The 27,328-nt window shown below is 48.6% G+C and overlaps 1 protein-coding gene across 2 annotated transcripts in view; it reads left to right on the top strand.

Moving 5' to 3' along the window:
• The window catches only part of RFC1 (replication factor C subunit 1), a 348,859-nt gene that overhangs the window by 34,824 nt on the left and 286,707 nt on the right, over positions 1-27,328 (top strand). Inside the window, exons 4-5 of one of the 2 annotated variants that reach the window (XM_030191306.1) lie at positions 7,311-7,433; positions 11,925-11,927. In XM_030191306.1, the coding sequence (XP_030047166.1) occupies positions 7,311-7,433; positions 11,925-11,927 (126 nt within the window). The remainder of the gene's footprint in view (positions 1-7,310; positions 7,434-11,924; positions 11,928-27,328) is intronic. The other variant, XM_030191305.1, reaches the window with a different exon arrangement.

Below are 27,328 nucleotides of genomic sequence, written 5' to 3'. Positions count from 1 at the left end.
GGGGTTTAGAATCCAACTCCACCCCCCTAGGTCCATGTTTGTTCTGTTCCAGGCTGCACTCTCAGTTAGTTGGTAAATTTTTTTTAGGTCAATCTCAGTTATGTCCTCGCCGTTGCGAGGCCCAATTGACCATGGTGGTTGTTTTGAGTGAGCCTGGGGGCTAGGGATACCCCATCAGTGAGAACAAGTAGCCTGCTTGTCCTCGGAGAAAGCGAATGCTACATACCTGTAGAAGGTATTCTCCGAGGACAGCAGGCTGATTGTTCTCACAAACCTACCCGCCTCCCCTTTGGAGTTGTGTCTTCCCTAGTCTTTGTCTTGCTACATATGAGACTGGCCGGCACGAGCCGGTTTCGGGCGGGAAGACGGCCGCGCATGCGCGGTGCTAGCAAAGGCTTTTGCTAGTGAAGATTCCGATTGGAGGGGCTGCCGTGGACGTCACCCATCAGTGAGAACAATCAGCCTGCTGTCCTCGGAGAATACCTTCTACAGGTATGTAGCATTCGCTTTATTCAGCCACTCTTCAGCAGTCCAGGACCATCAGCTTTGTTACGTGCACCAGATATCTGCTTTGGTCTCCTCCTCACTTGAAGACAAAAATTGCAAAAGGAGAGCAGGCTTTTATTTTGTATTTATTTATTTTTCCAAACAGCCATTCCCTACAATAGCAAACTATTGATCTGCTAATGTTTACTAGTTTGTTAGTACAAGGTTGGGGAAAGGTAGAGTAACATAGTAGATGACTGCAGAAAAAGACCTGCACGGTCCACCCAGTCTGCCCAACAAGATAAACTCGCGTGTCATTTTTTGTGTATACCTTACCTTGATTTGTACCTGTCTTTTTCAGGGCACAGACCGTATAAGTCTGCCCAGCACTATCCCCACCTCCCAACCACCCGCCCCGCCTCTCACCACCGGCTCTGGCACAGACCGTATAAGTCTGCCCTGCTTCCCACCACCAGCTAAGCTTCTGGGGATCCCTTCCTTCTGAGCAGGATTCCTTTATGTTTAACCCACACATGTTTGAATTCCGTTACCGTTTTCCTCTCCACCACCTCCCGCGGGAGGGCATTCCAAGCATCCACCACTCTCTCCGTGAAAAGATACTTCCTGACATTTTTTTTGAGTCTGGCCCCCCTTCAATCTCATTTCATGTCCTCTCGTTCTACCACCTTCCCTTCTCCGGAAAAGGTTCGTTTGCAGATTAATACCTTTCAAATATTTGAACGTCTGTATCGTATCACCCCTGTTTCTCCTCTCCTCCAGGGTATACATGTTCAGGTCTGCAAGTCTCTCCTCATACGTCTTGCAACGCAAATCCCATACCATTCTCGTAGCCTTTCTTTGCACCCCTTCCATTTTTTTCACATCCTTCACAAGATGCGGCCTCCAAAACTGAACACAATACTCCAGGTGGGGCCTCACCAACGTCTTATACAGAGGTATTAAAACCTCTTTTCCTTGTAATCAAGCAGATGCAGCCATTACAGATGGGTTGTGTCCATCAACCAGCAGAGGGAGATAGAGAGCACACTTTTTTCAGTGCCTCATACCAGCTTGCTCCACTGCCTCTCTTCAGTATTCTCTATCTCCCCTAGCAGAGTGGCTGCAGCTTCTTCGAGCTCCATCTAAAATCTGCCTGGAGGTTGCTCCTGTGCTTTTGCCAGTTGTTAGCAGGAGTGTTGGAGGCTATAGCAGCTTCATTTTAAAGGCACATAGGTTCGCCCTTTCCCTGCCTTACCCATAACTCCGTGGATGTGGACACATTGCTTAGCTTTACCTGTCCTTCCCCACCAACAGTGGATGCAGGCACATAGGTTCGCCCTTTCCCTGCCTTTCCCACTCACCTGAGCCTCCGGAGTTCTATTTACCTCTGCTTTCCTCACAGCATTAAAAAAAAAAAAAAAAAAAAGTTGCGTCGCGCTTTGGCGCTTAGACGCTGGAACAGAGGTTTTTCCTTGCCTTTTTCTGTGGGACCGGAGCTGTGATACTCGGTCCAGTGAGGTAAGAGTGTTTTCTGACTCCTCTGGGGTGGGCCCGCGATCGGGGCGATTTTGGCGCGAACCGCCATTTTGAATTTTACCGCCGTTTTCGGCGATGGCTGCGGAGACAGTAAAGCGCTGTTCCAAGTGTGGCAAGCGCAGATCAGCAGCGGGGCTCTGTAAATCGTGCTGTACAGACGTTAGAGCCGGCCCGAGCATGGCGAGCGACGATTCTTCACGCTCTGAGCTGGCAGCGGGCGCCATTTTGAATTTACCACATGGCGCGACCTCCGCTGAGACGGAGAGTCCTGAGCCCGGGGGGAGGCCTCGGAGTGAGGCTGATATGGGAGCTACTAGCCCCGGCAGAGATCCGGGTGCCCAGGGTGAATTTTTCTCACCTGATTTTGTCTTATTAATGCATAAAGCATACATGCTTAAAAGAGCTCTCCCACAAAGCCCGGCACGGACCTCTTCTAATGCCCTCCCCCCCCCCCCCCCCCCCCCCCCCCGGTGGATTCTAGTCTGGGTATGCCCTCTGAGGCGTTATTCCCTGATAATTGGCAGAATATGAAGCGCAGAAGGGCTCATTCTCCTTCAGAGAGTGCTGCACCTCCTTTTTCCCCCCCACGTGGTCGGGCTGCGAGGATTCGGAGGACTCTGGCAGGCCTTCATGGTCTGAGGAGCCAGAGTCTGGTGCAGAAGTGACTCAGGATCTGGACGATCCCTCCGCGGTGAGGATTTTCCACCGTGATGAGCTGCCAGCGCTTATTTCTGATGCCCTGCAGGCTCTCTCTATTGAGGACCCTGCCAGTGGCACAGCCTCCTCTGTGAATCCTAGGATGGCTAGTACCAAAAAGCCTGCTCGAGCCTTTCCTTTGCATGACTCCATCCAAGAGCTTATTTCGGCTCAATGGGCTGACCCCGAGGGACCTTTGAAAGTTTCCAGGGCTATGGGGCAATTATACCCTCTGAGTGAGGAGCATATGGCTCACTTTGCTATGCCTAAAGTGGATGCCCTAGTCACAGCTGTGACAAAGAGAACTACCCTCCCTGTTGAAGGAGGTGTTGCCCTGAAGGATATTCAAGACCGTAGACTGGAATCAGCACTTAAACGGTCATTTGAAATTGCAGGTCTCGCTATTCGGGCGACTGCATGCAGTTGTTATGCTGCTAGAGCCTGCCTGGGTTGGTTGCAACAGGCAGTGGAACAGCCCGGTGATGGAGCGGAGCCCTTTTCAGATGTGGCTTCGCGGATGGAGTCGGCCTTGTCCTTTCTTGCTGACGCCCTTTATGATATTGTCAGAGCTTCGGCTAAACACATGGAAGTAGCAGTGGCGGCTCGCCGTCTTCTTTGGCTACGGCATTGGGCGGCAGACATGGCCTCTAAGCAAAGGTTGGTGAAGTTGCCCTTTCAAGGCCTTCTCCTGTTTGGTGAGGAGTTGGAGAAAACTGTGAAGGGCCTGGGTGAGGCTAAACCCCAGCGCTTGCTCGAAGATAGGCCTCGGCCTTCCTCTAAGGGTGCGGCAGACCACTCCTCTTACAGACCTCGCTTCTTTGAAGCTCGAAGGTACTGCCCGGGGCGTTCTGCTGGGTTCACTTCTCATGTCCGTTTTCAGCAGAGGAACTCCTTTCGCTCGGACAAACGTTCCACAGCCACTGGCTCAAGGCCTGGAGTTCAGGGGCGACCCTCTCGATGGTGCACCGGCCCTCTCCCCGAGTCCTGTCATCGGAGGACGTCTTTCCCTCTTTGCCGAGGAGTGGGCCAACATTTCCTCAGATCAGTGGGTCTTGGACCTGATCAGAGACGGTTACAGAATAGAATTTGACGCCCCTGTAAGAGAAGTGTTTGTGGAGTCCCGATGCGGTTCTGCCGCCACACGGGCGGCGGTAGAGGAGACTACAAGGTCTGATTCAGATAGGGGCCGTGTCCCCAGTACCTCCTGCCGAACACGGCTGCGGCCGCTACTCCATCTACTTTGTGGTGCTGCGAAAAGGAGGGTCTTTTCGCCCTTTTCTGGACTTAAAAGAATTAAACAAGTCCCTGAGAGTGCGGCATTTTCACATGGAAACCCTGAGCTCCGTCATTGCGGCGGTACAGCCAGGAGAGTTTCTCACGTCTCTGGACCTGAAAGAAGCTTACTTGCACATTCCAATTTGGCACCCGCACCAGAAGTTTCTGAGGTTTGCGGTGATGGGAAAGCATTTCCAGTTCCGGGCCTTGCCTTTTGGCCTCGCCACAGCTCCCTGTACCTTTTCGAAGGTTATGGTGGTAGTAGCTGCCTTTCTAAGGCGAGAGGGTATTCGGGTTCACCCGTACCTGGACGACTGGCTCATTCGAGCAAACTCTGCTGCAGAGAGTCAGCATGTAACAGCCAGAGTGGTCTCAGTACTTCAATCTCTGGGCTGGGTCGTCAATTTGGCCAAAAGTCACCTGATCCCCTCGCAGTCTCTAGAATATTTGGGGCCAGGTTCGACACAGCCTCGGGGTATGTGTACCTACCCGAGCAAAGGCGGTGCAAGCTTCAGAATCAGGTCCGTCTGCTCCAGAGGATGCCCCACCCGCGAGCTTGGGACATTGTCCAGCTGCTTGGATCGATGACGGCCACCATGGAACTGGTGCCCTGGGCGAGAGCGCACCTGAGACCTCTACAGTATGCTCTGCTCCAAAGATGGTCTCCAGTATCTAAGGATTACCAATCAGACTCTCTTGGCTCCCTGCGGCCCGACTCAGCATGGAGTGGTGGCTCTCAGACAGCATGCTGCGGCGAGGAATGCCGCTGGCATTCCCCGATTGGTGCCTAGTGGTGACAGATGCCAATCTGAAAGGCTGGGGCGCACATTGCAAGGGGAAGCATGCCCAGGGTCTATGGACACCCGAGGAGTTGGAGTGGTCCATCAACCGCCTAGAGTTGAAAGCGGAGTTTTAGGCGCTTCTGGCCTTTCAAGTGACCCTGGAAGGATGGCTGTCAGAGTGATGTCGGACAACACGACAGCAGTGGCCTACATAAATCGACAAGGCGGCACTCAGTGCAGAGCTCTAGCCGCGCAGGCCGAACAAATTTGCCACTGGGCCGAGCTGCATCTACAGTTTCTGTCGGCAGCTCACATTGCAGGTCAAAGCAACGTGCAAGCCAAATATCTAAGCAGGCATCAGATCGATCCAGCGGAGTGGGAACTTGCAGACGAAGTGTTCCTGCAGATATGTGCCAAGTGGGGCAAGCCCGTGATGGATCTAATTGCGACAAGCTCCAATGTCAAAGTCCCATGCTTCTTCAGCGGATGGAGAGATCCTCGCGCGGCGGGGTTGGATGCCTTGGCTGAACGCTGGCCTCCGGGCCTACTGTATGTGTTCCCTCCGTGGCCCTTGATAGGGCGAGTGCTCCTGCGGATTTGGCTGCATCCAGGAGAAGTGGTTCTCGTCGCCCCGGATTGGCCCAGGAGGCCTTGGTATGCGGATCTCCGACAGATGCTCGTAGAGGATCCCCTTCAGTTACCTCTGGTTCCCAACCTGTTGTCACAGGGTCCGGTGACCATGGAGGACGCCGGCCGATTTGGTCTTATGGCCTGGCGATTGAGAGGGCGCAATTGAGAGGCAGAGGCTATTCCAATAAAGTAATTACCACTCTCCTGCAAGCCCGCAAGCGTTCCACTTCCGTGGCTTATGCCAGGATTTGGCGCCAGTTTGAAGTCTGGTGTGCTTCCAGAGAGATCACACCCCTGCGGGCTCCTGTCTCACCGATTCTGGACTTTTTGCAGGATGGTGTACAAAAAGGCTTGGCCTATAATTCCCTGCGGGTGCAAGTGGCAGCATTGGCCTCCCTGCGTGGCAAGGTTGAAGGCGTGTCTTTAGCTGCTCATCCGGATGTAGCACGGTTTCTTAGAGGGGTGCTTCGGCTCCGTCCTCCCGTGCGTGCACCTTGTCCAGCTTGGAACCTGGGGCTAGTGCTGAAGGCCCTTCAGGGTGCTCCCTTTGAACCGCTTCGGTGTGCTTCAGAGAAAGATTTGACACTGAAGGCCGTCTTGTTAGTGGCCATTACTTTGGCGAGACGGGTGTCAGAGCTCCAGGCGCTGTCCTGTAGAGACCCTTTTCTGCAGTTTTCAGAGTCCGGGGTCACGGTTCGGACCGTGCCTTCTTTCTTGCCTAAGGTGGTTTCAGCGTTTCACCTAAACCAACCTATTTTCTTGCCCTCCTTTGTCGAGGAGGAGTTTCCAGAATCTTTTGGGCAATTGCACCTGTTGGACGTGCGCAGGACTCTGCTGCAGTATCTGCGAGTTACTAACTCTTTCAGTACCTCTGATCATTTATTTGTTTTGCTCGCAGGTCCTCGCAGAGGGTCTCCAGCATCTAAAGCCACTATTGCCCGCTGGCTTAAAGAATCTATCTTTTCAGCTTATTTGCTTGCCGGCCGGCCGGCCTCTTCCTGATGCCTTTAAGGCGCATTCCACTAGAGGAATTTCCTCTTCTTGGGCTGAAACTGGAGCACTCTCTCTTCAAGAGATTTGTAGTGCAGCAACATGGGCTTCTAAGCTCTCTTTTGCCCGACATTACAGGCTGGATGTGGCTGCCAGGAGGGACGCACATTTTGGAGCACAAGTGCTGGCGCGTGGTGTGGCTTGTTCCCACCCTGTCTAGGGATTGCTTTGATACATCCCATCTGTAATGGCTGCATCTGCTTGATGACAAGGAAGGGAACATTAGGTTCTTACCGTGATAATTTTCTTTTCTTAAGTCATAGCAGATGCAGCCATGATCCCTCCCTGTCTGATGCTATCTGCTGTAAATCTATTTCAGGTTCTGTTCGTGTTTCCTGGAGATTCCGTCCTTGGGAGAAAGTCGGAAAACAGTCTTCAGGATTCTTGTTCAGTTAAAGGAGGATGACTTAATTCCCTCCACTTTCATGTTTTGGAGGATGTTTGTTCCCTCCAGTTATGTCTCAGTGGAGGATGAGTTTATGCCCTCCGGGAGGATGTTTCATTCCCTCCATTCTGAGTTAATGCCCTTTGTTGTAGGGCCATTGTTCGCTGTGAGGAAAGCTTATGTTATTCCCATTGCGGTTTGCCATACTGCTTTGGAAGCTTCAAATACTGAAGAGAGGCAGTGGAGCAAGCTGGTATGAGGCACTGAAAAAAGTGTGCGCTCTATCTCCCTCTGCTGGTTGATGGACACAACCCATCTGTAATGGCTGCATCTGCTATGACTAAAGGAAAGAAAATTATCACGGTAAGAACCTAATTTTCCCTTCCAGCCTATTTAACAAGCTGAGACTGTCTGTCTGTTTTTGTATGTGCATTTTTATTAATATGGTGTATTCTGCATTTAAAACTCAGATTCTGAAGAAGAACAGATGCAGATTGTGAAGAAATCTAAGAAACCACCTGAGGAATCACAGTCGTCATTAAAGCCTGTAAAAGTTACCAAGCACGAGCCTATCACTTACGTCTCAGAAACAGGTAATAAGAGAATTCAGCTAAAATCAAAAATTAAATAAAATCTAAAAAATAGTTTAAACAATATGGCAGACCTGAAATGTAGCATAACTAGAATTAAGTATAATTTATTTAGAGAACAATTCCTAGAATAGAAAAGTTATTTTTTTTTTTCCCCCCCCAAATTCCATTTAACATGGAATTAGAAAGTTTGCTTACCATTGAGGCTGCATACTTGCAAAATTTCAAAGGACATGGAATAGGATGTGATTGGTTTATACATTGTATATGATGCCATGCCAGATATTACTGGATCCAGTTAGACCATATTGGGCATGAGAAATATGAGCCTCTTGCTGACATAGTTGTTTGTAGACATTCAAGGAAATAGTGGAGGAGCTCTTGGGTAAAAAAAAAAAAAAAAGAAGAGACATTCATCTCTTATATCATACTGGATCTCATGATCACGGGTACACTGCCATTTAGGAAATACCACTGGCTTCCGATCAGATATGGAGTTAAATTTAAGATTCTTGTAATAACCTTTAAGTAATCCAGTCAGGTTTTCCAATCCCTCTAGCTAGTGCCTTGGTTTCACATGCTCCCTTGTGAGTTCTTTGCTTGGCTCATGATGATCTTTTATTTATCCCTCCTCCATCACAAACATATTGGGTTGTTACAGGAGAGATTGCATTTTTCATTCTGATTCCCATTTTTTGGAACACTGCCAAAGTACATTTGCTTGGAGTCCAATACAAAAATAAACTAATAGGACAGAAGCAAGCAACAGAAAAGGCAGTAAAAGAGGGGATGTGAAGTGGAGCACAGTCAAAGGAGCAGAGTAAGACTTATAGCCATCTCGGACAAGTACAACTTCTCCCGAAGGCTTGCTGGAAATAAGTCTTCAGAGATGCCTTAAATCTCTGTAAGGTGGACTCAGTTTAACAAACTGGGCCTAAGTTTATCGTAGTGGAAAACCAGTGAAAGGACACCACATTTTTAGACGGGCCAGATTGGACCACAGGTTCTGAAGACATTAAGACCTCCAAAAAATGACCCAGTGAATTTCTGTAGGAGAAACTGCCTCTCCACTCTTCTCTGCTTTCCTGGTCAAGACACACAGTCAAGACACGCATACACGTACACACAGCCAACACAGAGGTATTAAAAATAATTGTTTGAGACATGCTGTGGGTGCTTTTCTAACATCCCTCTCCCCTAGTGTTACCACATTGCTATTCTTTCTGGGCTGCCTCTTAGTGATTCTTTGTTTTAAATTCTGCTGTGAAACCTAGTATAGTATTTCTCTCAGCTTTTATCCTGTACGATCCTATTTTAACACTTAAAATTTCATGTGATCCCAGATGCCTCAGCCACTTCCTCCTCCCCCCATTACTTATTCAGAGTGTGAAGGCAGCAGTGAGCATAGAATTGTGTGTATAGCATGTTCTCATAGACCCCAATACTCTGTATGGAAAGTTCAAACAGGAGAAGGGAGTAGGGCCTTTGTATATTCCCTGACTCACAGGCCCCATGTTGACTGTTACTACTGAATGTAGATCTTAGTACAGGTCTAGAGGGAGGGGAAATAGCCCTGTTCCTTTGACCCCCCTCCCCATCTATTGATGACCCACAGTTTGGGAACCACTGACCTAGTGAATGAAGTATGTACCTTCTTAATGGTTGCTATGAGTATGGTGAAGAAACATGGCAAAAGCAGTTACAGGGAAAATGGCACCCTAAGTTTAAACTAAAACCCATCCTTTGAAATCTGTTGGCAGTTATATCTAATGGCTTGATATATTAGCACACTTGATTCCATTTTGTTATTATTTCCATACCAGTAGAATGTTTTGGTATCACCCTGCCTTTCTCCTCATGTCAGAGAAAACACAGATGGGCAGACACACACATGCACATATGTAGAAGAATTGCAAAGAATTCCATGAGCTATAATGTGTATGCTTTCCCCATTTGTTTACATTCTTCTTTCTAAAATAAGCTATTCAAAATGTCTTAAAGTAGGAGTTTATTTCACTGATCTGTATAACACTTCACATTTTCATAATGAAAGAACAATTATTGTACAGATATTAAAAGAGTAATTAAGAAAACAAGAAGTATTGAGTGCATAAATCTTCTCACCCTATGTCATGGCAAACAAGCTATCTCTGCTTCAAAAAGTTGACTTAACAAGGCCCACAGTAAGTTAATAGAACCCACCTGTGTCCAGTCACAGTAGCTGAGCTGATTAGAATACTCTTAGATGAAGATCAAGCTGTTTCTGTAGTATGAAATGAATTTGAAGCAGAAGTTGAAACATGATGAACGTGGAGCTGCTGAAAGGATTGCACAGAAAAGTGATTCAAAGGTACAGACTGAGGGAAGGCTGTACCAAAATTTCAGTACGTTTAAATATCTCTTGTGGCATTAATCAGGTCCATCATTGTAAAGTGGAAACATTATGGTGGTACTACCAAGGCACTGGCTTGATCATTCTGTTCCTTCAAAGACAGTAGCCATGGATTAAGGAATCCGATGAGGAAGGTGCCTGAAGATTGGAGAGTGGCCAGTGAAACACCAATTTTTTAAAATGGTTTCAGGAGTGATGTGGAAAACAGGCAGGTGGGCAGTGCCAGGCAAAATGGTAGAATCTATTGTAAAGAACAAAACTACTGAACGCGTAGATAGATGTGATTTAATGGGACAGAGTCAGCATGGATTTAGCCTAGGGAAGTCTTGCTACATTTTTTTAAGACTTCAATAAACGTGGATTGAGGGGAGTCAGTTGATATATCTGAATTTTCAGAAGGCATTTGACGAAGTACCTCATGAAAGACTCCTGAGGAAATAGAGGAAGGCAATTGGTTGGCTAGTTCGAGGACCTGTACTGGGACTGATGCTTTTAAACATATTTATAAATAATCTGGGCATGGGGTCAAAGCTTGCTGGGACGGGGTGAGGATGGAGTATGAGTTTGTGAGGCTGGAGTGGGGATAGGGACAAACTTTGTCCCTGTGTCATTCGCTAGCTAGTTATTTATGTTCAAGTGATGCTGACAATAATGTTTTGTCATTCTCTGAGGACAAGCAGGCCTTCTTAGTCTCACATCTGGGTGATGTCATCTGACTAGCGAGTACTGTAGAAAATTCAAGCAGTGTCCCACCTGTGCATGTGCTGGTGCCTTCCCGCCTAATGTGCGAGTGCAGGTCCTCCAGTCTTGTTTTATTCTGCGGAGCTGAGAGGACATGTTCGCATGTGCTTTCCTTATGCTGTGCTTCTTTTGAGAAAAGTGCCTTCCCACGAGGGTTTCTTGTTTGCTTTTGTTCTTTTACTTTCACTTTTTTGTTTTCTCCAACCCGAGTATTTTTTCTTTAGAATTTTTAGGCCCTTCTAAATTTTTCTTTATCTTCAGGTGTGGCTGCTCTGTTTAGTCCACAGCCCCAACCTCAGTTTGAACGTGCCCTTTTTTTGAGAGCTCAAGATTGAGGAGTTTAATTTGGCCGAGAGGCTTCAAGAGGTGTGCCAAATGTAGGCACGTGATTTCTTCCACAAACCCACACAATTGGTGCATCTTGTGCCTTGGGCCAGATCATGTCCCCTCTGACTGTGATCTCTGTTTAAAAATGCAGGCGAGAACTCACAGGTGTTACTGGTTCAAAGAGAGCAACTTTTGGGCTCCTCGAAGGCTGGACCATTGACTTTGGCAACGGCTGCTCAGACTTCGGCATCCATTGGGAGTGCACTGGCATTGAGTGGGCCTCCACCTGTCTCGACACCAGGCGCTGATGATAGGCTCTGGGACCGGTCAGCATTGGACCCGACAGCGAGGACATGCACGGGTTCAGTGTCATCCTTGGCGGCACTGAGGAATCGAGGCGCTATGCATTGGGGGAAGCCCAAGAAGCACCGGTCCTTCTCGACCCACGGTGCCAGGAGCACCAGGACATCAGATTCCCTGATGCCTGAGAAGTGCTGGCACTGGAAAGAGAGCTCCCTCTCCTTAAAAGAGGTGCTGGTGGGCAAGTCTCTGAGCAGCCCAGTCACCGCCACCGGTTTGGCACCAGTGTCTTCTCAGACTGCCTCAGCCCTGGCTCCCATGCCTTTGCCAGTGCCTACCTATGAAGAATGGTTCTGGAGCATACTCCGAGAGGATTTGGTTCAGTTACTGTAGGGGCCTTCTCAAGCATTGAGAGCACATGTGCCACGAGTGGAACAGCTACAGGCCCTCTCCAAAGCTCCATTGGTGCTGGTGCCCAAATTTTTGATGCCAGCGCCTTGCAGGTTGTCGATGTCTGGGCATGCAGTACTTCAGTTGACATGGGGGTCAGAAGCTCCCATAGAGTATAAGAGCAGGGCTGTACCTCGGGGCTCTTCATTATGTGGACCTTGTTCCACCAGGCCGAGGTTGGTGCAGGCTAATTCAGCTGCCTCTTGAGTATGCTGAAGAGTCTCAATGGGACCACTCTTGGGAGTTGGATGAGAATCCACATTACTTCTTGGAGGAGGAGTCAGATGGTATACCATCTGGTAACATCTCCTTGAGAGATAAAAAATCTCCACCAGATGCACTCTCACTTGTTTTGTGAGGGAGATGGCTGTGGCCATCTCATTTAAGTCGGAGATGGAGGAGGCGCCTAGGGTGGAAATGATGTCTGACCTGGACTATAAGTCTCCTCCTTAGGAAGGGGTCACTGTTCCATTGCACCCTATTCTTATGGATGCACTGTTGAAGAACTGGGAATCTTCCCTCACAGTGCAGGTCACACCCAAGAAGGTGGATATGCAGTATCTTATCCAGAAGGCTCCCGGATTCGAGAGGGCACAGCTGCTGCACCACTCCTTGATGGTCAAATCTGCTCTCAAGTGGGCCAAGAGATCTCTGTCTCGTGCCTCGGCACCCCCAGAGCAAGAGGCCAGAACCTTGAATTCATTTGGGAGAAAGACTTTCCAGGCCTCGATGCTTGTTGCTCGCATCCAGTCTAACCAGCTCTACATCAGATTTGGAGTCTTTGATAAACAATACACTGAGTCTGGTGGACTCTCTCCCTTCGGAGCAGGCCGCAGAACTTCGCCAGCTGGCCAACAAGCAGATGGAATGTATGCATTATCTGGCTAGGGGCACATATGATACCTTTTGATGTTGCATCCAGACTCTCTGGCATTGGTGTAGGGATGCACAGACTCTCATGGCTGCGTGTCCATGACCTCGAACCAGCGGTTCTATAGAGATTGGTGGACGTGCCCTGCCGAGGTGACAGTTTGTTGGGAGAGAGAGTGGAAGAGGTCGTTGACCTCATAAAGAAACATACGGACACCATCCACACTCTCTTGGCATCCTCCATCTGCGTCTTCTTCAACAAGAAGATTTTCTAGCGGATCCAAGTGGCGATCCTACTACTCTCAAAGGTGTAGGTTCCTGCTTCCCGTTCGTTCTGCTCAGGCAACTCAGGCCCAGCGTCCCAGGCCTCACCAGTCCCATGCTCAGAATTCCTAGCCAGCTCCCCAGTCAAAGCAGGGTGCAGGCTTTTGACTGGCTCCAGCAGAGCATAGTCACTTCAAAGAGTATCCGTCCTGAATGGCTTACTGGTTAGAGGGAGGCTCATTTTTTACCAACACAGATGGCTCCTTGTAACTTCTGACTGGTGGGTTCTTCAAATAGTCCATCTTGGGTACTTACTAAATTGGTGTTAAAGAACTCTATCGGCTCTCAGCACAAGTAGGTATTTGTAAGGAAATCTCTGATCTTCTGCAGGCCTGAGCGGTCGAACCTGTGCCACTAGGGGAAGAAGGAAAGGGATTTGATTCCAGGTCCAGTCTTGTAGTAAAAAAAAAAAAAAAAATGGGGGGTGGGGGGATTCCAGTCCATCCTAGACTTAAAGGCCTTGAACAAAATTCTGGTCAAGGAAAAGTTCAGGATGATTTCCCTGGGCATCCTTCTTCCTATAATTCTAGAAAATGATTGGCTATGCTCTCTTCAAGTCCAGATCATTTCAAGTCCAATGTGGGTGTAGGCATCCTTTGATATTTCCAAGTCACAGGAAGTATCTCAGATTTCACATTGGGAAACACTACTTCCAGTACTGCATTCTGCCATTTGGCCTGGCCTTTGCCCCCAGAGTTTTCACCAAGTGTCTACGCAGACTGGGGATGTATGTGTTTCCCTACCTAGACGACTGGCTGGTCAAGAGCACATCTCGGGAAGGAGCTGTGGAGGTCATGCACCTAACTGTTCAGGTGCTGGAGCTTTTGGGGTTTGTCATCAACTACGCCAAGTCCCACCTACATCCAGTTCACCGATTGGAATACTACTACTACTACTACTATTTAGCATTTCTATAGCGCTACAAGGCATACGCAGCGCTGCACAAACATAGAAGAAAGACAGTCCCTGCTCAAAGAGCTTACAATCTAATAGACAAAAAATAAATAAAGTAAGCAAATCAAATCAATTAATGTGAACGGGAAGGAAGAGAGGAGGGTAGGTGGAGGCGAGTGGTTACAAGTGGTTACGAGTCAAAAGCAATGTTAAAGAGGTGGGCTTTCAGTCTAGATTTAAAGGTGGCCAAGGATGGGGCAAGACGTAGGGGCTCAGGAAGTTTATTCCAGGTGTAGGGTGCAGCGAGACAGAAGGCGCGAAGTCTGGAATACATAGGAGCCATGCTCGATACAGTGCAAACTTGGGCCTTCCTTCCTCAAGTAAGGGCAGATACCTTATTAATGCTTGCGTCGCAGGTCCACAGCAGCCAGCAGATTTCAGCTCGGAAATTTTGAAATTGATGGGTCACAAGGCCTCAACTATGTCACTCCCATGGCATGGCTCCACTTGAGGGCTTCCCATTGGTCTCAGGCAGCAGGGAACCTATCTGATGTCATTCACATTCCCCTGGAGCTGGCTTATGCCCTTCTCTGGTGGATAGTAGGGTCCAATCTGACCTTGGGGCTCCCATTCCAAATTCCACTGCCTCAAAAGGAGTTGACAACGGATGCATCCAACCTGGGTTGGAGAGCTCATGTAGATGGGCTTCACACTCAAGGTCAGTGGTCCGCTCAGGAGGTTCAGTCCCATATCAATCTCCTCGAGCTCCAGGCCTATCCACATGTCCCCCTGCCAAACCCCACCTTCCCTGAACCACCTTCCCTCGTGAAACACACATCACACAGCAGTCAGAAGCCAAATTGACCTCTGAATGGGAGGACCTGAGCATGCACCAAACAGACACACACACCAAATAGTAATGAGTATCTATCCTGCAGCAATCAAAAGGGGCCTTCAATTAACACAGCACAGAAAATCTAGTGTCTTTAGCATATCCCTCAGGTAGCACCATCTATCTTATTACTGCGCAAGGATCTCTTGGCTCTACTTTAACAACACTGCCAACGCTGTTTCTGTAAGATAAGCAGTTAGGGAAATTAATTATTTTGGATATTGCTCACACCTTTTTCAGTAGTAGCTCAAGGTTAGTTATATTTAGGTACAATGGGTATTTCCCTGTCCCTGGAGGGCTCACAGTCTAATTTTGTACCTGAGGCAATGGAGGGAAAGGGAAATGGGACTTGATATACCGCCTTTCTGAGGTTTTTGCAACTACATTCAAAGTGGTTTACATATATTCACGTACTTATTTTGTACCAGGGGCAATGGAGGGTTAAGTGACTTGCCCAGAGTTACAAGGAGCTGCAGTGGGAATCGAACTCAGTTCTCCAGGATCAAGGTCCACTGCACTGACCACTAGGCTACTCCTCCTTGCCCAAGATCATAAGGAGCAGAAGTGGGTTTGAACTAGCCACCTCTGGATGTCAAGACTGGTGCTCTAACCACCAGACTACTCCTCCTTTCAAACTGTCTCTCCCCTCTTCTCTGCTTTCCTGGTCAAGATACAAAACCAACACATACACACAGCCAACACAAGTATTAGAAATAATTCCATGCTCTGGGTGCTTTTCTTATCACACATCCCTCTCCCCTAGTGTTGCCACATCCCTATTTTTTCTGGGCTGCTCCAGTTTACTCATTACAGTAACACATTTAATACAAATGTCCTTGTCTGTAATCTCTGCCCTGAACGCTTGCTTCAACAAAATGTACAATCTCATTAAAAAATCCTAAATTGAGTTTCCTATAATGATCATTTTACAACAAAGAAATAACATCTGTAACTTATTCTCAAATTGGTTTCTCATCAGATTTACAGATAATTAAGCTTTCCATTTATTCATTACATATTGCAAGCTGGTTTCTTTTGTGCAAGAAAAGGGAAAGGGGATGGGATTTGATATACCACCTTTCTGTGTTTACAATCAAAGCAGTTTATATGTTATATACATGCATTTATTTTGTACCTGGGACAAGGGAGATTTATAGGCTACTACTACTACTATTTAGCATTTCTATAGCGCTACAAGGCATACGCAGCGCTGCACAAACATAGAAGAAAGACAGTCCCTGCTCAAAGAGCTTACAATCTAATAGACAAAAAATAAATAAAGTAAGCAAATCAAATCAATTAATGTGAACGGGAAGGAAGAGAGGAGGGTAGGTGGAGGCGAGTGGTTACAAGTGGTTACGAGTCAAAAGCAATGTTAAAGAGGTGGGCTTTCAGTCTAGATTTAAAGGTGGCCAAGGATGGGGCAAGACGTAGGGGCTCAGGAAGTTTATTCCAGGCGTAGGGTGCAGCGAGACAGAAGGCGCGAAGTCTGGAGTTGGCAGTAGTGGAGAAGGGAACAGATAAGAAGGATTTATCCATGGAGCGGAGTGCACGGGAAGGGGTGTAGGGAAGGACGAGTGTGGAGAGATACTGGGGAGCAGCAGAGTGAATACATTTATAGGTTAGTAGAAGAAGTTTGAACAGGATGCGAAAACGGATAGGGAGCCAGTGAAGGGTCTTGAGGAGAGGGGTAGTATGAGTAAAGCGACCCTGGCGGAAGATGAGACGGGCAGCAGAGTTTTGAACCGACTGGAGAGGGGTGAGGTGACTAAGTGGGAGGCCAGCAAGAAGCAGATTGCAGTAGTCTAAACGAGAGGTGACAAGGGTGTGGATGAGGGTTTTGGTAGAGTGCTCGGAAAGAAAGGGGCGGATTTTACGGATGTTGTAAAGAAAGAAACGACAGGTCTTGGCGTTCTGCTGGATATGAGCAGAGAAGGAGAGAGAAGAGTCAAAGATGACCCCAAGGTTTCGAGCTGAGGAGACAGGGAGAATGAGAGAGCCATCAACAGAAATAGAAAATGGGGGGAGCGGGGAGGTGGGTTTGGGGGGGAAAATGAGAAGCTCGGTTTTGGTCATATTTAATTTCAGGTGGCGTTGAGACATCCAGGCAGCAATGTCAGACAAGCATGCTGAAACTTTGGTTTGGATGCAAGGTGAGATATCAGGGGTAGAAAGGTAGATTTGGGAGTCATCAGCATAGAGATGGTAGGAAAAGCCATGGGATGAGATTAATGAACCAAGGGAAGAAGTGTAGATAGAAAAGAGAAGGGGACCAAGAACAGAACCCTGAGGTACGCCGACAGGCAGAGGGATAGAAGTAGAAGAGGATCCACCAGAGTGAACACTAAAGGTGCGGAGGGAGAGGTAGGAAGAGAACCAGGAAAGGACAGAGCCTTGGAATCCAAGTGAGGACAGGGTATCGAGAAGTATGCTGTGATCGACAGTGTCAAAAGCAGCGGAAAGATCAAGAAGAATGAGGATGGAATATTGACCTCTGGATTTAGCCAGTAATAGGTCATTGGAGACTTTAGTAAGCGCAGTTTCGGTTGAGTGGAGAGGGCGAAAACCAGATTGTAATGGGTCAAGAATAGCATGTGAGGAGAGAAAATCAAGGCAGCGGCGGTGAACAGCACGCTCAAGTAATTTGGAGAGAAAAGGAAGGCGGGAGATGGGTCGGTAATTAGAGGGACAAGTAGGGACAAGTGAAGGCTTCTTAAGGAGAGGTGTGACCACAGCATGTTTAAAGGCAGCAGGGACAGTCGCAGTGGAAAGTGAGAGGTTGAGAATGTGACAGATAAAAGGAATAAGAGTAGGAGAGATGGCATGAAGAAGGTGGGTGGGAATGGGATCAGAGGAACAGGTGGTACATTTTGAGGAAGAAAGGAGAAGTGTAGTTTCCTCAATAGTAACTTCAGGAAAGGGAATGAGGGGAAGGAGAGAGAGGGGAACGGACTAGTGGAGGGAGAGCTGGTGAGGTAGAGAAAGCAAGGTTTATCTTTTGAACCTTGTTGTGAAAGAATTCAGCAAGGGTCTGAGGAGATAATGAAGGGGGAGTTGGGGGAGGGGGCACCTTGAGGAGAGAGTTCAATGTGGTGAAGAGGATTAGAGCCAAGAGAGTTGGTCAGTTGGATATAATAATCCTGTTTGGCACGTAAAAGAGCAGATTGGAAGGAGGTCAGCATGAACTTAAAGTGTAAGAAATCAGCAAGGGCCCGAGATTTCCGCCAGAGGCGTTCGGCGGAGCGGGTACAGGAACGTAGGTAGCGGATATTAGAAGTCAGCCAAGGTTGGGGTTTTGTACGCCTTACAGGGCGGGTCATCAAAGGTGCAAGATAGGATAGGACGGGACTGGGAGGGAGGAGATTTAAGTGTGAAAGTTATAAGATGGTGATCAGAGGAGGGATGATCAGAGGCAAGGAAACTAGAAGGTGAACAGTTGGAGGAGAAGATGAGATCAAGACAGTGACCATTTTGATGAGTGGGGGAGGTGGAGCATAGTTGGAGATTAAAGGCCTTGGTGTTTTCTAATTCAAAACATTCATCAAAGATTTGTGTTGCTGAGGCCAGCAAATGTTTTTTTTTTACCAGTAACTGAACGGGTTGCAAATTTACAAAAATGTATTGTTTTCCAAGATGATTTTTTTTTAATGTTTTAATATGATACTTTTCCATAAGGATGCTATAAATCACGATTAACCTCTGGATTTCCCCTAATGGGTAACTGTACAGTGGAGTAGTGTTGGCATTGCATTTTAGTTTCACATAAAGCCATTCTATGCCTGTCTTACACGAATTATTAAGGGGTGTTCTGTGATAGGTGGAAGGAAATGAACAGCTTTCTCATGCAGCACAAATCTAGTGCTGCACCTAAAGTAACTTACTAAAGCATCTTACTTGCTCTGTAAGTAGGTGACTATAGTGTGATTTCTCTTTAACTCAAGCTATACGATACAGCTTAATATCTGGAAGTGCTAGCCCCCACATGTTATGATTGCACATAATAGTATTCAATTTTAGTTGAAATTTCTTTACATGCTAGATTGCCTTAAAGCTGTATTTTGAGTTAAAGCAATAACATTTGTAGTTTATAAATCCATTTTGGTACATTCAGTACAAATAAATCTTCCCTACATAAGTACATAAGTAGTGCCATACTGGGAAAGACCAAAGGTCCATCTAGCCCAGCATCCTGTCACCGACAGTGGCCAATCCAGGTCAAGGGCACCTGGCACGCTCCCCAAACGTAAAAACATTCCAGACAAGTTATACCTAAAAATGCGGAATTTTTCCAAGTCCATTTAATAGCGGTCTATGGACTTGTCCTTTAGGAATCTATCTAACCCCTTTTTAAACTCCGTCAAGCTAACCGCCAGTACCACGTTCTCCGGCAACGAATTCCAGAGTCTAATTACACGTTGGGTGAAGAAACATTTTCTCCGATTCGTTTTAAATTTACCACACTGTAGCTTCAACTCATGCCCTCTAGTCCTAGTATTTTTGGATAGCGTGAACAGTCGCTTCACATCCACCCGATCCATTCCACTCATTATTTTATACACTTCTATCATATCTCCCCTCAGCCGTCTCTTCTCCAAGCTGAAAAGCCCTAGCCTTCTCAGCCTCTCTTCATAGGAAAGTCGTCCCATCCCCACTATCATTTTCGTCGCCCTTCGCTGTACCTTTTCCAATTCTACTATATCTTTTTTGAGATACGGAGACCAGTACTGAACACAATACTCCAGGTGCGGTCGCACCATGGAGCGATACAACGGCATTATAACATCCGCACACCTGGACTCCATACCTTCCTAATAACACCCAACATTCTATTCGCTTTCCTAGCCGCAGCAGCACACTGAGCAGAAGGTTTCAGCGTATCATCGACGACGACACCCAGATCCCTTTCTTGATCCGTAACTCCTAACGCGGAACCTTGCAAGACGTAGCTATAATTCGGGTTCCTCTTACCCACATGCATCACTTTGCACTTGTCAACATTGAACTTCATCTGCCACTTGCACGCCCATTCTCCCAGTCTCGCAAGGTCCTCCTGTAATCGTTCACATTCCTCCTGCGACTTGACGACCCTAAATAATTTTGTGTCATCGGCGAATTTAATTACCTCACTAGTTATTCCCATCTCTAGGTCATTTATAAATACATTAAAAAGCAACGGACCCAGCACAGACCCCTGCGGGACCCCACTAACTACCCTCCTCCACTGAGAATACTGGCCACGCAATCCTACTCTCTGCTTCCTATCTTTCAACCAGTTCTTAATCCATAATAATACCCTACCTCCGATTCCATGACTCTGCAATTTCTTCAGGAGTCTTTCGTGCGGCACTTTGTCAAACGCCTTCTGAAAATCCAGATATACAATATCAACCGGCTCCCCATTGTCCACATGTTTGCTTACCCCCTCAAAAAAATGCATTAGATTGGTGAGGCAAGACTTCCCTTCACTAAATCCGTGCTGACTTTGTCTCATCAGTCCATGTTTTTGTATATGCTCTGCAATTTTATTCTTAATAATAGCCTCCACCATCTTGCCCGGCACCGACGTCAGACTCACCGGTCTATAATTTCCCGGATCTCCTCTGGAACCCTTCTTAAAAATCGGAGTAACATTGGCTACCCTCCAGTCTTCCGGTACTACACTCGATTTTAGGGACAGATTGCATATTTCTAACAGTAGCTCCGCAAGTTCATTTTTTAGTTCTATTAATACTCTGGGATGAATACCATCAGGTCCCGGTGATTTACTACTCTTCAGCTTGCTGAACTGACCCATTACATCCTCCAAGGTTACAGAGAATTTGTTTAGTTTCTCCGACTCCCCCGCTTCAAATATTCTTTCTGGCACCGGTGTCCCTCCCAAATCCTCCTCGGTGAAGACCGAAGCAAAGAATTCATTTAATTTCTCCGCTACGGCTTTGTCCTCCTTGATCGCCCCTTTAACACCATTTTCGTCCAGCGGCCCAACCGACTCTTTGGCCAGTTTCCTGCTTTTAATGTATCTAAAAAAATTTTTACTATGTATTTTTGCTTCCAACGCTAATTTCTTCTCAAAGTCCTTTTTTGCCCTCCTTATCTCCGCTTTGCATTTGGCTTGGCATTCCTTATGATCTATCCTGTTACTTTCAGTTGGTTCTCTTCTCCACTTTCTGAAGGATTGTTTTTTGGCTGTAATGATTTCCTTTATCTTACTGTTTAGCCACGCCGGCTGACGTTTAGTCTTTTTTCCCTTTTTTCTAATACGTGGAATATATTTGTCCTGAACCTCCAGGATGGTGTTTTTAAACAGCATCCACGCCTGATGCAAGTTTTTTACTCTGCGAGCTGCTCCTTTGTCTTTTTTTCACCATTTTTCTCATTTTGTCGTAATCACCTTTTCTATAGTTAAACGCTAGCGTACTTGATTTCCTAGTTTCACTTCCTTCAATGCCAATATCAAAACCGATCATATTATGATCACTGTTATCAAGCGGCCCTCGTATCGTTACCCCCTGCACTAGATCATTAGCACCACTAAGGACTAAGTCTATGACAAAGGATGAAATTCCCATCCTAAGCAGAAGTTGTACATGTATTTTATATGTGTGTCTCAGATCTTAAGAAAGTTGAATTCTTAGGTAATGCAAAGTACCAGTTGCCCACTGGAGTGGGAAATCGGGGCCCCATTTCTTCTTAGTGGAATAATTAGTAGTTAGCATTTCTGGTTTAGTGGGATACATTTCTCTCAGGACTGAAACTGAATCTACCTCCTTTAATATGTTCTTTAACAAAGTATGAGGGCTTGTAAGATGCACCAAGATGTAATTTGCAAAATCTGCATATTTAAAACACTAACAAAAGAGGAAATATGACCCAATGACAAATTCCCTTGGCTCCAACCCTCGACTCCTCTTTGCCACACTGAACTCTCTTCTCAAGGCACCTCCGTCCCCAATTCCCTCATCTTTCTCCTCAGACCCTAGCTGAGCACTTCCACGTTAAAATCCGTAAGATTAACCTTGAATTCCATATCATCAAGCTGATCAATCCATAGACTGGTGGGTTGTGTCCATCTACCAGCAGGTGGAGATAGAGAGCAAACTTTTGCCTCCCTATATGTGGTCATGTGCTGCCGGAAACTCCCCAGTATGTTCTCTATCTCAGCAGGTGGTGGTCACACACAGCAGCAGCTCTGGCTAGGCCTCCAAGCCTAATTTTTAGGTTTTGTTGAGTGCCTGGGGTTGAGGGCTCTTTTGAGCAAGTGCAAACCTGGTGGTGCCAGGTCCCTCCTTTTCTCCCCCCTCCCGCTGGCTCCGTTTAAAAAAAAAAAAAAAATTTTTTTAAACGTCCTTAAAGGCGTTTATTTCGACGTTTATTTAAACGTTCATTGCAGCTACTCACTGGGACACCAGTTCGTTACAGCTTGGAGCGGACTGCAGGTAATTTTTACCTTTTTATAGCGGGCAGGGGGTTCCCCGATTCTTCTCCTCGTGGCATATGGCGTCGGAGGGCGAGGGCGCAAAGGGTCGCTCCCCGGATCGCTTGAGCGCTTCTAGAGGGGATGCGGGGGTCTTACAGCCTGATTCGCCCTTGTTGGGTGACAGTTTCGTGACCGATGAATGTCCCGGTCCTTCCTCCGGCGTGGCGGTTTTTCCCGCCATAAACGCCCATCCCCCGCTCCTCACCTCCGCCATCTTGGCCGGCCACGCGGCTCGGTGTAGACGAGGGCAGCGTGTCTGAGGTCTCCCAACGGTCCTTTGCGGATTCCTTGGAGGAGACGGATCCCCGCTCGGATGGAGCGGATGACCCCTCTGCAGCGGCTCTTTAGCTCAGAGGTTTTGCCCAACCTGTTAGTGCAGGCCATGGGCATTTTGAAGATTTCCTCTCCGGAGGACGTCTCTCCCTCAGCCCCTGTTGGCTCTGCCATTATGCTGGGGACGAAGCGCCCGCCTAGAACCTTCCACATGCATGATGCCATGCACTCCTTAATTTCGGCTCAATGGGATGTCCCGGAAGCGAGCCTTAAAGTGGCTAGGGCTATGTCCCGCCACTATCCTTTGCCTGAAGGTGAACGTGAGGCCTTTCTGTGGCCTACCGTGGATTCTTTAATCACTGCGGTGACTAAGAAAACGGCGTTACCAGTGGAAGGTGGCACGGCCCTAAAGGACGCCCAAGACAGAGGATTGGAGGCGGCCTTAAGGTCGTCCTTTGAGGCGGCTGCTTTAAGTTTGCAGGCCTCAGTTTGCGGCTCCTATGTGGCCAGGGCGTGCCTGACTATGGTGCAGCGGGCTTCCCCCTCGGATCATTCCTTGAGGGCTGTTTGGCCGGCCCTGGAATCGGGCTTAGCCTATTTGGCAGACTTGCTGTATGATGTCTTGAGAGCCTCAGCTAAAGGCATGGCTCAGACAATCTCTGCGCGGCGGTGGCTTTGGCTGAAACATTGGTCTGCTGACCATGCCTCTAAATCCCGCCTGGCTAGATTGCCTTTTAAAGGCAAGCTGCTCTTTGGGGTCGAGCTGCACAAAATCGTGTCCGATCTCGGCACGTCTAAGGGCAAGAAGTTACCAGAGGTCAGGGCTCGGGCTAGTACTCGCCCTGGTACCTCCAGAGGACGGGCTCAGGAAGCCCATCGGTACCGCCCGGGCAGGTCGGGCTCCTCTGCCCTCTCTTCCTTCAAGAGGAACTTCTCCCCCAAGCAGCATTCCTTTCGCAGAGACCGCCGTCCCGGAGGTGCTCCCTCCGGTCCTCCCCCAGGGTCTCGTACCCAATGACGGGGCCTTGGTCCACGCCTCAGTGCAGATTGGAGGACGGCTGTCCTTGTTTATGGGCGAGTGGACCACAATAACTTCAGACGCTTGAGTGCTGGAAGTCATCAGAGACGGCTACAAGCTAGAGTCTGCCGACCCTTAAAAGACGGGTTTGTACTCTCTCCCTGCAAGTCTCCGGTCAAGCTGTGGCAGTGCAGCAGACCTTGGACAATCTGTTCCGCCTGGGGGCGGTCGTTCCGGTGCCAGAGAATCAGCCTGGCAAGGGACGTTACTCCTTTTTCTTTGTGATTCCAAAGAAAGGAGGTTCTTTACGGCCTATCCTCGACCTCAAGGGGCCCATTGGGCCTTGAAAGTTCGGCACTTTCGCATGGAGACCCTCCGCTCTGTTATAGCGGCAGTGAAGGCAGGAGAGTTCCTGGCATCCTTGGACTTCAAGGACGCGTGCTTGCATATTCCCATCTGGCCTCCTCATCAACGCTTTTTGCGTTTTGCAGTACTGGTCGACTCTTCCAGTTCAGAGCCCTCCCGTTCGGGTTGGCTACTGCTCCGCGGACCTTCTCCAAAGTAATGGTGGTCATCGCGGCCTTCCTGTGGAAGGAAGGAGTTCAAGTCCATTCTTATCTGGACGACTGGTTGATCCAAGCCCCTCTTATGCAGAGTGCGGCAAAGCTGTGAACCGGGTGGTTGCTCTTTCGAGCTCCCTGAGGTGGATCATCAACTGGGAGAAAAGCCAGCTGCGCCCGACTCAGTCCCTGGAGCATCTGGGAGTTCGATTCGACACCCAAGTGGGCAGAGTGTTCCTGCCAGACAATTGGATTGTCAAGCTTCAGGCTCAGGTGGACTAGTTCCTAGTAGCCTCTCCTATTCGGACTTGGGACTATGTGCAGCTGTTGGGCTCTATGTCGGCCACGATGGATGTAGTGCCCTGGGCCAGGGCTCATATGAGACCACTTCGACAATCTCTGCTGCTGCGCTGGACTCCGATGTCGGAGGATTATGCTGTGAGCCTTCCCTTGGACCCAGCAGTGCGCAAGGCGCTGAGCTGGTGGACGCAGACAGACAAGTTGTCTGCAGGAATGCCTCTGGTGACCCCGGAGTGGATTGTCGTCACGACGGACGCCTCTTTGTCGGGCTGGGGAGCCCTCTTCTTGGGAAGGACAGCGCAGGGGCTCTGGTCTCCTGCAGAGGCAAAGTGGTCTATCAACCTCCTGGAACTCAGAGCCATTCGGTTGGCGTTTTTGGAGTTCATCCCGGTACTGGCGTTGAAGCCAGTACGGGTCCTGTTGGACAATGCCACGGCTGTGGTCTATGTCAACCGCCAGGGAGGTCCCAAGAGCGCCCCTCTAGCCAAGGCAGCCGTGAATCTATGCCAGTGGGCGGTAGCGAGCCTGGAGCAGCTGTCAGCAGCCCACATTTCCGGAGTCATGAATGTCAAGGCGGACTTTCTCAGTCGCCATACCTTGGATCCCGGAGAGTGGCAGTTATCGGCTCAGGCGTTCTTGGATATCACGAAGCGCTGGGGCCAGCCGAGCCTAGATCTATTGGCGTCATCGGCCAGTTGCCAAGTGCCGCGTTTTTTCAGCAGAGGACGGGACCCTCGATCTCTGGGAGTCGATGCTCTCCTCTAACAGTGGCCAACACAAGAGCTTCTCTATGTGTTCCCGCCCTGGCCCATGTTGGGCAGGGTGCTAGACCGATTGGCAAAGCATCCGGGCTGGATAATCCTGGTGGGGCTGCCAGTGGAGCAGGGTCTGTTACATCAGGGTCCCGTGGTGATGGAGGATCCCTCCCCCTTTGGGCTTACGGCCTGGCTATTGAGCGGCAGCGTCTGAGGAAGAAGGACTTCTCAGACAAGGCTTACGCCAGGGTTTGGCGTACCTTTGCAGTGTGGCGAAGCAGGCTCATTTTCTTCATTCACTGCTCCAATTTCTTCAGTGTTGGCATTCCTGCAAGAAGGTCTGGAGAAAGGCCTGTCGCTCAGTTCCCTTTAAGTCCAGGTAGCGGCCCTGGCTTGCTTCAGGGGCCGCCTGAAGGGTGCTTCCCTGGCTTCGTAGCCAGATGTGGTGCGTTTTCTCAAGGGAGTTAAGCACCTGCGCCCTCCTCTGCACTCAATGGTGCCTGCGTGGAATTTTAACCTGGTGCTCAGAGCATTACAGAAGCCGCCTTTTGAACCCTTGTTGAGGGCATCTCTGAAAGACCTGACGTTGAAAGCAGTCTTTTTGGTGGCTATCCTTCAGCCAGAAGAGTTTCCGAGCTCCAGGCACTCTCATGTCGAGAGTCTTTTCTGCAGTTCACTGAGGCAGGAGTGACTATTCGCACAGTGCCTTCCTTCCTGCCCAAGATTGTTTCTCGCTTCCATGTGAATCAGCAGCTCTGTCTCCCTTCCTTTCGTAGGGAGGACTACCCAGAGGAGTACTCTGCTCTTAAATATCTGGATGTGAGACGAGTCATCATCAGATACTTGGAAGTGACCAATGATTTCCGGAAATCGGATCATCTGTTTGTCCTGTTGGCAGATCCTCGTAAGGGTCTGCAGGCTGCTAAGCCTCCAGTGGCAAGATGGGTCAAGGAAGTCATTGCCGCGGCTTATGTGGCCGCGGGGAAGGTGCCGCCTATCCAGCTGAAGGCTCACTCCACTAGAGCTCAGGCGGCCTCGATGGCAGAGGCCGGGTCCGTCTCCTTGGAAGAGATATGCAAGGCGGCAACTTGGGCATCGGCCCATACATTCTCCAAGCATTACCGCTTGACTGTGGCGGCACGGGCGGAGGCCCGGTGTGGAGCTTCAGTGTTGAGTTCAGGGATTTCTATGTCCCACCCTGGGTGAGTACTGCTTCGGTACATCCCACCAGTCTATGGATTGATCAGCTTGATGATATGGAAGGTAAAATTATGTATAATCATACCTGATAATTTTCTTTCCATTAATCATAGCTGATCAATCCATAGCCCCGCCCAGATATCTGTATGGTTTCTATTCTGGTTGCATTTCAGGTTCAAGTTTAGTCTTCAGTTACTTCAGGAAGACTTCGGGTTCAAGTTTTTTCACTTGGATTCTTCAAGAGTTGAGACGAGTTTGTGTTACAGTGAGCTGCTGCATTCCTCTCCCCTCCGTTTTACGGGGCTGGATTGAGACATAAATTCTGCCGGCACTCCCTCCCGCTTCGTGCGGTTGTAGGGCAGTTTTGTACCCCTCCCGCTTCGGCGGTGCTAGGGTCAGTCAGCTCCTCCCGCGGTTGCGGTTGCAGGATAAGCCAGATCCCCCCGCATCGGCGGGTGTGGTGTCCCTCCCCCGCTCCACGGGGATGAGCTGGACGGATTCCCCTCCCCCACTTGTGTGGGGATGAGCTGGGTTAATTCCCCTCCCCCACTTGTGTGGGGATGAGCTGGGTTAATTCCCCTCCCCCGTTTCGGCGGTGGTGAGCTGGGCAGAGTGTCCCTTTGTGGGTGTAATTCTCTAAGTGCTGAGTCCTGCAGATGGAGCTTTGATATCGACATACTGAGGAGTTTCCGGCAGCACATGACCACATATAGGGAGGCAAAAGTTTGCTCTCTATCTCCACCTGCTGGTAGATGGACACAACCCACCAGTCTATGGATTGATCAGCTATGATTAATGGAAAGAAAATTATCAGGTATGATTATACATAATTTTACCTTTTCATCCAAACCCTCCCCACCTCTCTCTCCCTTAGTCCTCACCCCCTACTCTCCTTCCTCTCCTTCCTTTTCCTCCTTCTCAGAAGTTTCTACTGTGGAAACTGCCCTTCTTCTTTCCTCCTTTAAATGTTCTATCTGTTCCTCTGATCCCATCCCCACTTATCTACTTAACACATCTCTCCTACTATCATCCCAGTCATCTGTCACATCCTTAATCTTTCACTCTCCACTGCAACTGTTCCTATGGCCTTCAAACATGCTGTTGTCACTCCACTCCTTAAAAAAC

The sequence above is a fragment of the Microcaecilia unicolor genome, chromosome 2 (assembly GCF_901765095.1).
Source record: "Microcaecilia unicolor chromosome 2, aMicUni1.1, whole genome shotgun sequence".
NCBI classification, from domain to species: domain Eukaryota; kingdom Metazoa; phylum Chordata; class Amphibia; order Gymnophiona; family Siphonopidae; genus Microcaecilia; species Microcaecilia unicolor.
The sequence above is the reverse complement of the archived record's forward strand: the minus strand, read 5'-3'. Positions and strand labels throughout refer to the sequence as shown.